At 38.0% G+C, this 13,398-nt stretch overlaps 1 protein-coding gene across 1 annotated transcript in view; it reads left to right on the forward strand.

The window, feature by feature from the left end:
• The window catches only part of LOC139717842 (protein FAM53A-like), a 107,166-nt gene extending 99,790 nt beyond the window's left edge, over positions 1 to 7,376 (forward strand). Inside the window, exons 5-6 of the mRNA XM_071629336.1 lie at positions 73 to 117; positions 891 to 7,376. Coding sequence (XP_071485437.1) covers positions 73 to 117; positions 891 to 1,319 — 474 coding nt within the window. The 3' untranslated portion in view covers positions 1,320 to 7,376. The remainder of the gene's footprint in view (positions 1 to 72; positions 118 to 890) is intronic.
• Positions 7,377 to 13,398: the final 6,022 nt, after the last annotated feature.

Raw genomic sequence — 13,398 nt, forward strand, 5'->3', positions numbered from 1 at the left:
TGAAGACACTTATCACGACTGTTGACACTATTTCTGACCATGCATCACTTATTTCCCTCTCTCTTCCGGCAGGTTGAGCTCGCACGTCCAAGAAGACCAGGATGTCACAAGTATCAGGTGACTATTTAGATGTCATGTGACCTATCGATTTTGATGAGCATAAATTTGTGAGATTTGGTTTGCTCTTCTCCAATTTCTGTCCGCGATACATGGAGGGCGGGGGGCATTTCATGAAGCGTTTTGTCTGATTTTTTTTTCCTGACAAACTGTTATAAGCTACTGAACTCCTTGCATCTGATTGGCTGAGAGTAAATCTGTCTGCCAAATTTGTCAAACAAATTTGTTGCACAATAAAACACTTCATGAAATGCCCCCCTGGTCCACAAACAGCAATGAGTGGATTGACTTGGACCTGTTTTACTGTATGATGGCAGTTATTAGATCAACAGTTCCAGCCATACATCCACTGCAGACCATTCCAAGTTTCTTGAATCAATTGGCTAATGATTATGGTAGACAGGCATGAGAATAGCCAGTGACCAAATCTGCCATAAGTTTTAATATGTGTGTAGATTTTAAAGAGAAGAACGAAAAAAAAAAACCTGTTCAAATATTATAAGTTTGGTGTCTCTATCATATGTGAAATATGTTGTTTCAGGTGAGTAAAGGTGCTGACACTGATTTGCTCTGGTAAAGGTGTAGATATGACACCGACTCAGTTTGTTTGTATTGTTTTGTAGACAAGTTTAATGAAGCTGTGATGAAGCAAATTCTGAAGTCACCACCTTGTGTTGTACAAAGGGAGGCAAATGCTCTGTAGATGTAAAGGGCATCTTATCATGTATGTCATTACGTGGAAAGTCTTGTGATTTTGCATTTCCTCTAAACAGAACAAGAAGCATCTAAGGAGTATGGGGATGACAACATACTCGCCCGAGGAGTTTGTTGGGCTGACAACGATCGCATCCTCACCGTGCGAGAACAACAACCTGCCTCCTCCCGTCACATTCCTGCCGACTTCGTCATCGTCGTCGTCGTCGTCGAAAACATCCACATCGCAGGAGCAGCAGTCCAGCGTCATGATCACCCCGACGTCCAGCCCTACGAAGGAGATGATGGAGTGCGAGGGGGAGGGGCGGCTGCGGAGAAGGGATGACATCAACGAGAACATCTGCTCCTACTGCAGCGATGACGATCACCAGGACGACGAGGATGAGGAGGAAGAGGAGAGCGATGCGGACACCATGGTGGAAAAAGGAGAGAGATTCATCCTCGATCCCTGCAATGAGCTGGATTTGGAACAGATTGAAAAGTTCTGAGACCATGGAGTTCTGCCTCCACTTTCACAAAGGGGAGAGCTTTATGCGACTCAGATACTTGTTGAACTCGTAGGTGAGGTGGCCTCTAACACTGAAAATTATTATGGTGTCTGTCATTGGATTTGACTTTCAGAGCTCAGAGCTTTGCTACATATTGTGACGAATTTGGCTGTGTACAGAAGATAAAGAAAGAAAAAATGAGGACTTTGTAACAGAGAAAAAAATACTGACAGTATTATGGCAAACGCACTTTTGGGCGTACATTATTTTCTCATTTGATGAATATATAAGTGTTGACTTTTATCTTGACCTATCTGAGACCAAACTGAATTGAGTGATGGAAAACGCATGATACTTTCACATGAAAAATTGTATATTGTCAGTCTACATTTTGTAGCACTAGCATTACCATTTAGGTGAATCAAATGAGATGTGTCAGTACATGATACTAATGCAAAACAGTAAATTTTTGTTTTGGAGATGTAGTTTTTGTTCAATTGTTAAAAAAAAGAAAAGAAAGAAAGTGCTTTACATCTTTTTAGAATTGTCTGTATCATAGAATTCAGAAATATTCAGTGTAATGAGAAAAGTGATTTTTGCTGAATTTTGATGATTTTGTGTGCCTATGCAAGTTTTCTCAGAAGTTTGAAGATTAAATAAAACATGATAGGAAGATAGCATTTTGCTAAATGCTTTTTAGAAATTTGCAATGAACAGTTTGTATTCATGAGTGAAATACTGTAATCAATTTTGACAAAGGCGAATGACTGGGCGACATCATGTCAAGCTACGTGAGCTTGGTTATTGTCACATTTGTTATATTCATATATACATGTACGATTCATGGAGAAACTGTGTTTGAGGTAAAGGGAAGAGACAGGTCGAAAAGAAGCGCGTCGCAACGCCGCTGCGTTGAATCGTCTTTTCGGGGCTCAATACTCTCCCATGTCGGTGAGGAAACTTTCGGGGCAAAGTCAGACCAACTCCCAGCAAACCACGTTGGGCCTCTGAGGCAGATAGATAGGCATCATTTGAGTGAGCTTTTTTTTTTTACACCAAGAAGCAGAGAGAGAGAGAGAGAGACTTGTCCTGCCTGCTTTCAAACTCTAGATGTCATTTCTCTAGAAAAAACAGAGAGATTTTCAAGGCTCATTGTGTATGAGACATCATAGGTTCCAATGCTGTTGTCTGGGAAAGAGGGAACTCGAGTAACCAAAGCAAATGTAGATGTATCCTGTTCATTGTTACACCCCGAGCTGCCTATGAAGAGATTTTCAAATTAGAACAACCCCAAAAAAAGTCTTAAAACCCCCAAATTGTGTATGATGCATAATTTTACTTTCTTCTTTCAAAACATTAAATGAAAAAGCTTTTATACTGCTTTGCAGTTGATGTATCTGAAAGACTGGCCCACGAACTGGTTTATGGTGTGGAGGTGTGAGTGTGTGTGTGTGTGTGTGTGTGTGTATGTGTGTGTGTGTGTGTGTGTGTCTGTGTGTGTGTGTGTTGTCTCTCTCTCCTTCTCTCTCTCTCTGCTTGCTCTCGGCTGGCATACAACATATCATCAGCCCTCAGACTGATACTGTAAACACACAAATTTTCGCGGTGATTACCGGTATATAGCATTTGTGCATTTCGGGCCACTTTTGGCTAATGCAAATTCTAAAACCCGCGAAAATATCTTCACGATTTCTCTGCACATTTTGAAAGGATTTGAATTAAAGAATCCGCGAATATGTTTTTGAACCGCTCAGCACGAAAAATTGATTAAAAATATGGATGTTTACAGTAGCAGTCAAGTTCACAGGGGGAGCTTGACAGTCACGTGCCAACCTTGCCTCAGAGGCTGGCGTGGACCGGGTTGAAGTCTACGATGGGTACTGACGATTGTCTGTCATCTCTACCTCAAATGTAGTTCTTTCACAAATAGGAAAGGACGTTGGTTCCTTTCACTAGAGTGCTACTGTATGCATGTGTAGCCAGTTAGAACAAACTGACTGTTAAGGGTTCCACGTGGCTTATGTTTGTTTTTGTTTTTTCATAGTCGGGTGGGTTTTTTTTGGAAACCCATTTCCTGCGAGGAGTCTTTGTTCTTCGCTATTATCTCTGTTACGACTGATTGTCAGCCATAGCATGATTGATGACACGGAATAGGTTAAACTTTTGTAATAGGTTGTTTTGCATATATGTAATTGGTTGATTCACGTCTTATTACTCTCCATCGATTTTTAGCGTGAAATGTATCAATACTCCCTCTTCCCACTATGCTTTATGATTATCTATCGGATTTTGTGTGTCAATGTTTTCCCAATATTTTGGTTTTACATAATTTTTTAGATAATCTGTATATCTGTTTTGTTTGTGTTTTTTGTTTGTGCACCCATTGTCTTCGGACAAAGAAATTCAATGCATGTGAATATGATATTCATTAGCTTTTGTCTCTTGATGCCAGTACCTAGTGCAAATTCCTCTTAATGTAAGACAAACACTTGTAGATAGTATATTTTCCAGAGTCATACCATATAGTTTATATATTTGTTTTGTTTGTGAGTGCAAAAAAAAAAGGAAGAAAATTCTTTTCTTTGTTTTGAAGCATTGATTTGCTTTTTTAAAAATTGTTACTTTGTCCAGAAAGCTAGTGCTTTTTTTGTTTGTTTTGTGTTGTACCTTTAGAAAGGTATCCTAGAGCAATTACACCCAAAGGCCAAAATGTATGTGCGATCACATTTGCAGTCAGGCGTCACTCTGGGTCTTGGTAAAATCTTGCCTTATGAATATGCAAACTAGAATCACGACTGCCAGTCATTGTTGTGTATTTCAAAATCATTGGTCTGGAGCTGTGTTTTCCAGTCTTATGCATTTTTCCTTGTGTATTTGGGCTTACCTGTAAGACACAAATATTCGAGCACCCCTTACTTTTCACGGTTTATCCCTCAAAGACTTTCAAGCTTTCATACTCACAGAACCACACGATGTACATAACACCATTGTTGCACAAATGTGTCTACGCAATGATATGGGCTGAGGCTAGGGAAACGCCCTCAAAAAGAGGCACGGTAACTACACGGGAATGGATGGACCCCTGCGTGGATGGTTCCAAGGCACTTCGTGTGACATGAAAGTGAGCCATGAGTGGAAAGGTAGAACATCTTGCTTGCATCAATGTCATGACAAAATAAGATGGTTTTTCCTCTCATGAAAACACAAGGCAAGAAACATTCAGTCGGTCTATTGGGATATTTCATGGAATATTTAAATCGCCCGTGGTAATTGGAAGGGTACGAGCGAAACATCCCATGCCTCCAAATCGTAATTGTCATTCTCCCCCACTGTGACTTCTCACTCGCCCGTATGACAGGGTGGTATTTCTACTCACCATTATTATTTGCAATTGTGATTTGCACGCACATTTTGGCCGTAGTGTGAAAACGGCGCTAGTATGCCGGGCCTATTTGCAGTGTTACAGTACTATTTCATGACATATGTCAACTTAAGAGCTACTGATATAGTTTTGTTTGAAATAATAGTGTGCAACCTGTTTGTTTTGTGTGTCTTTTTTTTAATTATAATTCATGAAGTTTAATGCTGATATATCCACTTTGAGATGCTCGAGTGCTTGTTTCTAATCTTTTTTTCTTATTTTGAACCTGCAAGATGAACAGTACGAGCTACGTAATTTCATTTGTCATCTGCAAAAATAGTAATAATTTGATCAACTTACAACTGAAAGAGAGATGATGTAGAAGAGCTAATTTTCATTCTTCCTAGCTTAGTTAGTTTGTAACATTGCCATATTTGATGATCCTGCAGAAATTACCAGCTCTGTAGGCCTCCTGCAGTATCAATATATCTCTTCCACCTAGCTTCACCATTGTGGGCAGTGTTTTTTTAATGTAGTCCCACCTATACATATGTATGTAAGTTCACCCTCATTTTGCAGAGATTATTTGATAGGGGAATACCCATGATATTTTTGAAAAGGCGTAAACAGCGATAAAAGGTGACCAGGCTAAAGATAAACACTTCCTCAAGGCTCTTGAGGCAATTTTATGCATATATCCCCCTCCCCTCATTTTTATGTGATTGGTGATTGGCTGTGCATACTCTGGATATGTTTTCAACAGCGTATGGTGTAATCTTGTCATGTTTGTGAATGTACTGATTTTTTTTTTTTTTTTTTCTCACAGCATGACAAATCTTTTGAGTACAGTTTATATAACTTACACATATTTTCTTCCCCAATGTTATTTATCCTTTTTTTTTCTAGGAAAGCACATTCTTTATAAGAATCTGCACTTGCATTTGTAATTATTTGCAATTAATTTTTTTCCTTTTTTAGGTATCTATATTCATTGTGTGCTGTGTCATTGCACTGATAAATCCAATCTGTTTAATTTGATTGGCTCTTCAGTTTTTATACATGGTGAAGGATAAAAACTTTTAAGAGCCGACGTGAAGATGGGAAAGTATTGAAACAATTACAGTCATCCAAAGAATACTCCCCTCTTCCACTTTTTCCGCACTTTATCGACCTAAAGTGAGCTGAAGCCAAAATTTCTCACGATCTGATCACTCACTGCTGAATCTAAAATTTTTGATCAGCATATAGCAACTGTGTTTTGTTTTTGTTTTGTTTTGTTTTTTTCTATAGCAATTCTTATTTAATCTCTTGACCCAGTGTCATTGTGTGTGGGTGTGCGTGCTTGTGTGAGGGTGTGTTTTAGTTTCATTTTATATATATGTTTTGAGTATGTTTTGTGCCAGCCTCATTGCGTTGGGTATAACTTGCCAAGGTTTTGGGCGCCAGACAGTGTTGTATGGTGGCATCAGCACATCTTAAGGCCCTTATGTTGTTTTTTAAATTCTCTCAAGGAAACAATTGGGGGAGGGGATCCAGGAAAACTGCTTTTCTATATAACCTTCCAATGAATATTTGAATAGTGTGAACACAACTTTCATTCAGACCGAATTTTCCACCATTAGATGTCGTGATCGTATTTCATCAACACAGGAATGGCCAGACTTTTTTGATGATTGACTGTCATTGGTGACACTAATATTAGCATGCATCATCTCAACCTGAAAGCACAACATTTTGTTAGTGATATTTTCATGAATGTAAAGTGTTCATTTCCAAAACTGTGTTAATCTTCAATATTTTTCAAAGGCCTAATTTTTATAATGGCAAATGTGAAAAACACAAAGTAAAGAAATATCTATCCTCTCTCTGAACAAGTTTACAAGTTTGATAATGCTCTGACCAAAGACTTAAGGTTGTATCACAGATGCTATTGGTGCCCCATATATAATTTTCTGTATGTGGGACTGAGTAGGTTTTTAATTCAGGGGCAGAACCAGAGGGGGAAAGTGAGAACATAAGTTGTTTTATACTTAACTCTTTTACAGAGAGAGTGAGAAAGAGAAGATGACAGCTTGGCAGGTATGCACTCTTAGTCAATAACAAGCTCTGTCATGTTATCGTTATGATTATTATTATTTGCTTTGCTTTGCTTTTTTTTTTTCTAAAGACAAAATTACAGTATGCAAGACATTACCATTGCTATGCTTATGATATCCTGTTGGCCAAATCCGTCATCAGAATATCCCTCCATTCATCATGGTATCTCTGAAACTTAGACGAAGCCTTTTTCTATCCGCTTGGCTGTAGTCCTTCTGTAGTCTCCTTCCAGTTGAATCTTTTCAATATGCCACAGCCCAGAAGGCATTTTAGGAGAGTTTTATCATTTTGCGATCAAATATTCAGTGCACCTGGAAGTTGCCTCGTATTCAGTTTGTCCCTCCCCCCCCCCTACCCCTTGTGATTTCTTTCTTTCTCTCTTTTTCCCCCCTCCCTTACCTCCCAACCCACCAAAGTCTAGTTTACATCGCCCTCAATGACTTGATGAGATGTAAATTTCATGGTGGGTGTCTTGTCGAGTGTCAATAGCATAGCTACAGGCCAAAGTCTGAATCAATGTACCGTGTGTCCTCTTTAACCATCCAGGCATGTTTCATTGCTGACAGCTCTAGTCATTTGTCGTTTTGAGTACATCACTCATTCCCCCCCCCCCCCCCCCCCCGCTTCTTCCCTCTCCTCAAGAGTGATTATTAATTCAAACCAAACAAAGGAAGACAAAGCAAATGAGTTTAGATAGATTTCCATAGCCATTATTTTTCTACATGCTTCATTTGACGATGAATTTCACAGTGTGTTTTGATAGGACAGTCATCTATGTGATATAAGATTCGTTGTGGTGCATGCATTATATACATATACAGGTTCATAACATATCTATTTTGCGGAAAACATTCTGTCATCTGTCTTGTCTGCTGGAAAAAAAAAAAAAGATTTTCATGCTGATTGTCATGGTATAAATTATGCCACATCCGAATCAGTTCATTGTGATACTGAGTATATGATGTAAATGTCATGGGGATATTTTTATAACAATTTAAATGTGTTTTAGCTTGCATGTAGACAATTTTGTCAAACGTTTAGGCAGCTACTTGGGGTGTTTTCACTTTAAAATGTATTCTATGATGAATTTTACGATAAATTTTTGGCACATTATATTAACACCTTTTCCCCCTCTCCCCAAGTGTATATAAGATATTCAGTGGTATATACCATGGCATGAATTTTTGGAGTGTGAAGTGAGAGTTATGTCAAGTAGCCATGACATTTTTGGTTGTGTGTTTGTTTTTCGTTTTGTATAGGGGGTTTATTTCCTTCCCCCGCTGAATCCTTGGTGGGTTTTTCCCCCTGTATTGCCTTTTCTATCACAAATACCTAGTCGCATAGATGCTTCTTTTGTCATGGAGAAATTGAAGTGGATTCATTTGTGGGAGAGGGAAACAGTTTAGATGTGAATTTCTCGCTACCGAGACTCATCACAAACAAACTCCATGTCGCCGTTATTGCATGTGAAGCACATTATTACGAACTGAAGAAGAAGAAAGAGAAAAAAAAAAAACTTGATTCAGTGCTATGTTGTCTAACGTTTCAATTTTCACTCAGGGATGAAGAATAACTTACAGTGCAGAAGTATGCCTTTTCTAGTCTCCCGTATGTGGCTTTGAATATGGTTAATTCACGAGAGGTGAAAAAGACTCCACGAAGGAGCATATGAGAGTGGATTTTTTTTTTCTCTCTAAGTATAAAGGTATTTGTCATTTCAATATAAAGTATGAACAATGAATCAAATTGCTTTTGACAAATGTATTCCATCCATGAATTTTTTTTTTCTTTTAGAAAGAGAGAGACATGTATTGTTACATAAATTGGTAATATGAAATTGAATAATATGATTGTTCACTGAGCTGTTGTTAAAGAGGGGGTGGATTTTATTTTTCCTTCTTTTCATGTAGGAGGTACAGGGTGTTCAAATGTATGATACACTTGGTATCGTAGGTATGTCAGTGGAGTGCTTGGGAGCTTCGCTCTAGGTTGTTAGAGAGTACCCTACCAGTGGTGACAGCTCAATCAGAAACCAGCTCTCACCCGTTCGGAGAGGACATGTCAGTTCTTAAAAGTGCCATGCACAATCAGACAAAGTTTGCTCTGATGTGTTCGGCTGTATAATGTGTACATTTATAAAAAACTAAAACAAAACAAATACAAGGAGCAATGCGAAACTACAAGTCTTCACGTGGAGATCAGTGGGAAGGTGCCTATGAACTTAGTCTCCCCAGATTGTAATCTGATTTTTATGAGAAATATAAAATGGTTTGCCGACACTGCTTGATGGTGTACTCTCTTTGTGATATTATAGGCAAACACTGTGAAACATTAATATCTCTGCTGTTATGTGCTGGACACGTACTAGTATATAAAACTGTTTTAGATGCTCTCCTTCGGTGGTCAGTCCCAAATACTAAAGATGTCTTTGTTTGTGGTTACCAACAACATGACCAAGTAGAAAAACACTGCAAATCCTTTATCAAAATTGAAATGCTCCCAGGAAGCGGAGCGATTTTCTGTATCCACCATGTTGGTTGGTAAGGAGTTGATACCAACAACCAGAGTTTTGATCAGTTGTAAACTGACTTAAACGCTACAAAGTAGTGGGAAGGGATTTTCCTAATACTGTATACGCCGAATATTTCGCGAGGTTTGTATTTTCGCGAATTTTGCGGGTCAGCTGCTATTCGCGAAATTAAAAACACGCGAAAATATTGACTCTAATGCCGACATGAATGCGACGTATGCGTATACGTTTCTCCGTTCAGTACAGACTCCACGATCGTGAATTTAACCACTCGCGAAATTGTCGGAAAGTCCCGATTCGCAAAAATTTAGACTCGCGAAATATATGGCGTATACAGTAATTAACAGCCCTTCATTATCAGCATGATCATAAGTTCAGTGTGTTCCTATTTTCATTCCGTTGTCTTTAAACCCTGCATATGTCCAAAGGGTTTACAGCTATGTGAGTGTCCCAAAATCCAAAGTAAACTATCCCCAATTTCACTTCTGTCGGAATCAAACCCAACCCCCTCAAAACAACAGATGAGTGAGGTGGTTGTTGAATAATATCAGCGGCTCATTATGCCAAATTTAAGGGAAATTCTGAATTCCAGTTTCATATGTGCTCGGACCCATTCAATACTCAAGGTTTTATCACCAAGATAGGCTGAAAAAAAAAAAAATCTAAACCATCATAAGTGATAAGAAATTGTAAAGTTATCTCAGTGTGGGACTGTTTCAGAAGAAGAGAGAGAAAAAAATCAAAATATTTAGGCCTTTATGTGCACAATGCCAAAGAGAAATGTGATATCCAGTCCAATAATTTGTTGAGTAGGGCTGTTCTGAAGAGACATCAGGACCCCATTTTGATCTCTGACATGCATTATGGTGTGACATCTTTCATGACTGTAGGATATTATTCAGCGGTTGTGTTGATGAAATTCCACTCTTTTCTTTGTTCTTAATTCAGAGTAAATTCCCCTTTTGAGTAGAGTTTCCCCCACTGAAATGCTCCAACCAACCATTTACTTGGAAATGTTGATATTTGTTTGGAGGCTGCTTGCTGTGACGGTGACACACTTGTCCTGTGGGAATAAGATCACCCTGTGGTGTCACTGGTAGTTACTGTTGTGCTGTATTGATATTCGCTCTATTGATATCACATATTTCCTCTTTTTCTCTTCTTGTTGATTAGACTTTGTAAACTATGATAGACCTTATGCAGAGCTAAACGGGTATAGAATTTGATATTGACTTGTTTAAAAGGAGGAAGATGTACTGGATAATTTGTGATGCGAAGAAACAACCTGATGTCAAGGGAGTTCCATATATTCCTTGTGATTCTCAATACATAGAACTGAAGAGACACTGAATTGAAATATAAATTTCTTGGTTGTTGGTTGCATATAGTAATTCATACTAATTGCTGTTTTGCTGATATTGTGTCTTTTCATAGTTGACATTAATCCAAAACGTTGAAATGAAGAAAAAATTGGTGTGAGCTGAATTGGCCGCAGTATTAGTTTCTGTGCTAGCTAATTATTATGAGATGCGAGTCAAGAACTCTATCATCACACGATGTGTTGACATGGTTGATGTGTCATTCATTTCAAATCGCAAAAAAATATTGAAGTTTGATAGATTTACCATGATTGCAAGATACAGCTATTGCTTTGTACTTTTCCAACTTTATTTCCTCTTTTTTGAGAGCTCTTCACTCAATCATTTCTACTTTTTATCTCTCTTTCTCTCTCTCTTCTCTCTCTCTCTCTATTGCCTTCTCTTGCTCTCTTCTTTGCAATTATTTTTTTTTCCTGCAAACTTATCCCTACATATGTTAATGCAGCTGTTTATGTAATTCCCACTTTGAAACTTTGTAAATCTTTATTCCTTGTCGTGAAAATGCCATGGGTATGAACTCATTAGTCAGTTTACACTTCAAGATTCGGGCAACTGATGTATGGATTAGCTTGGCTTGACTTCTTTTTGTTGTTGCTTATCGCTATCTTGTACTTGATTTTAAAAAAAAAAAAATCTTCTTTTTTATGCTTCCAAGCTTTTGCAGAGCTTTGCAGCCTTTTTCAATTTATCCAGATTTTGACATTTGAGGTATCCTACATAATGTGTGAGCATATATCATTTGGTTGAAGGCATTCATAATGAGTTTTTATTTTGAGCGTGCGATGTAGTTAAAACAGTGTGTCTATCTTGTATGGGTAGGGTGGTACACACACACACACACACACACACATGCAGTTTCAAAGTGTAGACATGGCTGTCTCCATCAGTAGACGTTGCACCGAACACAGCACATACACACCCTCTCTAGCTGGCCACGCACTGTAGCAGGCCAAGGTGAAAACAAGTGTTATTCGGCCCACCCTGTGGAAGGTTCCACGTGGGGTTCCGCTACTTTGCATTTTCATCTTGATTTCTTTTTCCAAGTACAAAGAAATGATAGGTTCTGCTCCTTATCTCCTCTCTGTTGTTTGCTGGGTTTTTGTGTTTTTTTTTTTTCTGATTACAAAGGCTTTCCTTGGTGATGTCTCAGTGACAATCTTATTCATAGATGTGATGTCACACTTTCATAATTTAAGATTTATTCTCTACAGTTATCACTCCACCAGGATAGCTCATGTGTCTGTCATTTAATGTCTCTGTGGTACAGGAAAGAAGTTGTGGTCTATTTTTAAAAACTGTAATTTTTTTTTCTTTTTCTTTCCAGATGCATACTAGCATTCCAAATTGGTTGTGACATGACATTCATGAGTAGCTGTAGAATCTTGTAGCTGTTCACAAATATTTTCCAGAAGTTCCTTTTTTTTTCAGTCATAGTTTGAGATAGTGTGGAGAATTTTATAGCATGGTTGTGTTTAGGGGCATTTAATTGAGTTAAAAATATGAAGCTATGATTTTTTTTTTTTCGGAATGTATATAGAATGGACGTCTCTTCGAGTTTGTACAAATGGTTTGTAAATGAAAAGATGACAATGTGTGATGGATGTAAGATACAAGTGTCATTGCAGGAAATGTTCATGCATTGGAAGAATGAAGCACGAAACTGGATGGACTTTGTGAGAAAGTGATCTTTCTTTGAGAAAACTTTTTGATTCTCTCTCTATCTCTCTTTTTTTTCCTTCAAATGAATTGAACTTATTGCGATGAATTTGATTGTAAGTTGAAATTTGACAGATCTTGAATGACATTATTGTGCGCCTAACGTTTTATTGAGGAGCAAAGGGAGGATGAGGGAACTTCAGGAATCTTAAACGCCTCTCGATGACACACATGCCTGTTCACAAATTGAAGTAGTCACTTCTTATCTGAATCTCATCTCTTCCCTGTTTTCTCTCACTTCTATTCTTGACTGGAAGAAAAAAAAAAACAGAGACAAATCGAAACTGTTTCTCTGCTCTTGGGTAAAGAGTTCTCATATTATTGATGATGTGATTTTATTGTCTTTTTTTTATTTTTTGAAGTGAGAAATGAGGAGGGTTGTGATCGGCTCAGGATTACGTCTTTGTATTTTTGTGTGGACAAACAATAAAAACAAAAAAAGATGCGTCTTCTTGAGAATCGTGGAATTTTCACCTGTGTCATTATTGTGCATATTGGTCAAATTTTCTTTGTTTAGAAAATATGAGGTTGAAAAAGTGTGTGTATAGGGCTTAGAGCTCATGCAGAAAAAGGCCAACACTATGACAACAATCACAAGCACATGTGAATAAGGATCCGAATAGACAGTTACTCGTACGTGTAATATTATACAGTAATTGGAGTGCCTTTTATAAGAGAAAATTTACAGGGGAGACATGATAACTTTTTTGCATGGGGTCCATTGACATGAAATGTCTTGCTAAATGTATTTTGGAGATATGATTTTAATTGAAAATTATTTGTGATCATTGAACATGTTAGGGATGTACCGGTACATTGTAAAATAGAGAGAAAGGATGATGCAGGAAGAGAAGAAGAAATATATTAGCGGTGTCATATCTATATTTGCCACTTGAAAATTAAGAAGATATTGGATGTGTGTGTGTGTGTGTGTGTGTGTGAGTGTGTGTGTGTGATGGTGTGTGTGTAGGTGTGTGTGTGTGTGTGTGTGAGTGC

This window comes from Diadema antillarum, unplaced genomic scaffold (assembly GCF_040938485.1).
Source record: "Diadema antillarum isolate AM-2024a unplaced genomic scaffold, OU_Dant_1.0 scf00000083, whole genome shotgun sequence".
NCBI lineage: Eukaryota > Metazoa > Echinodermata > Echinoidea > Diadematoida > Diadematidae > Diadema > Diadema antillarum.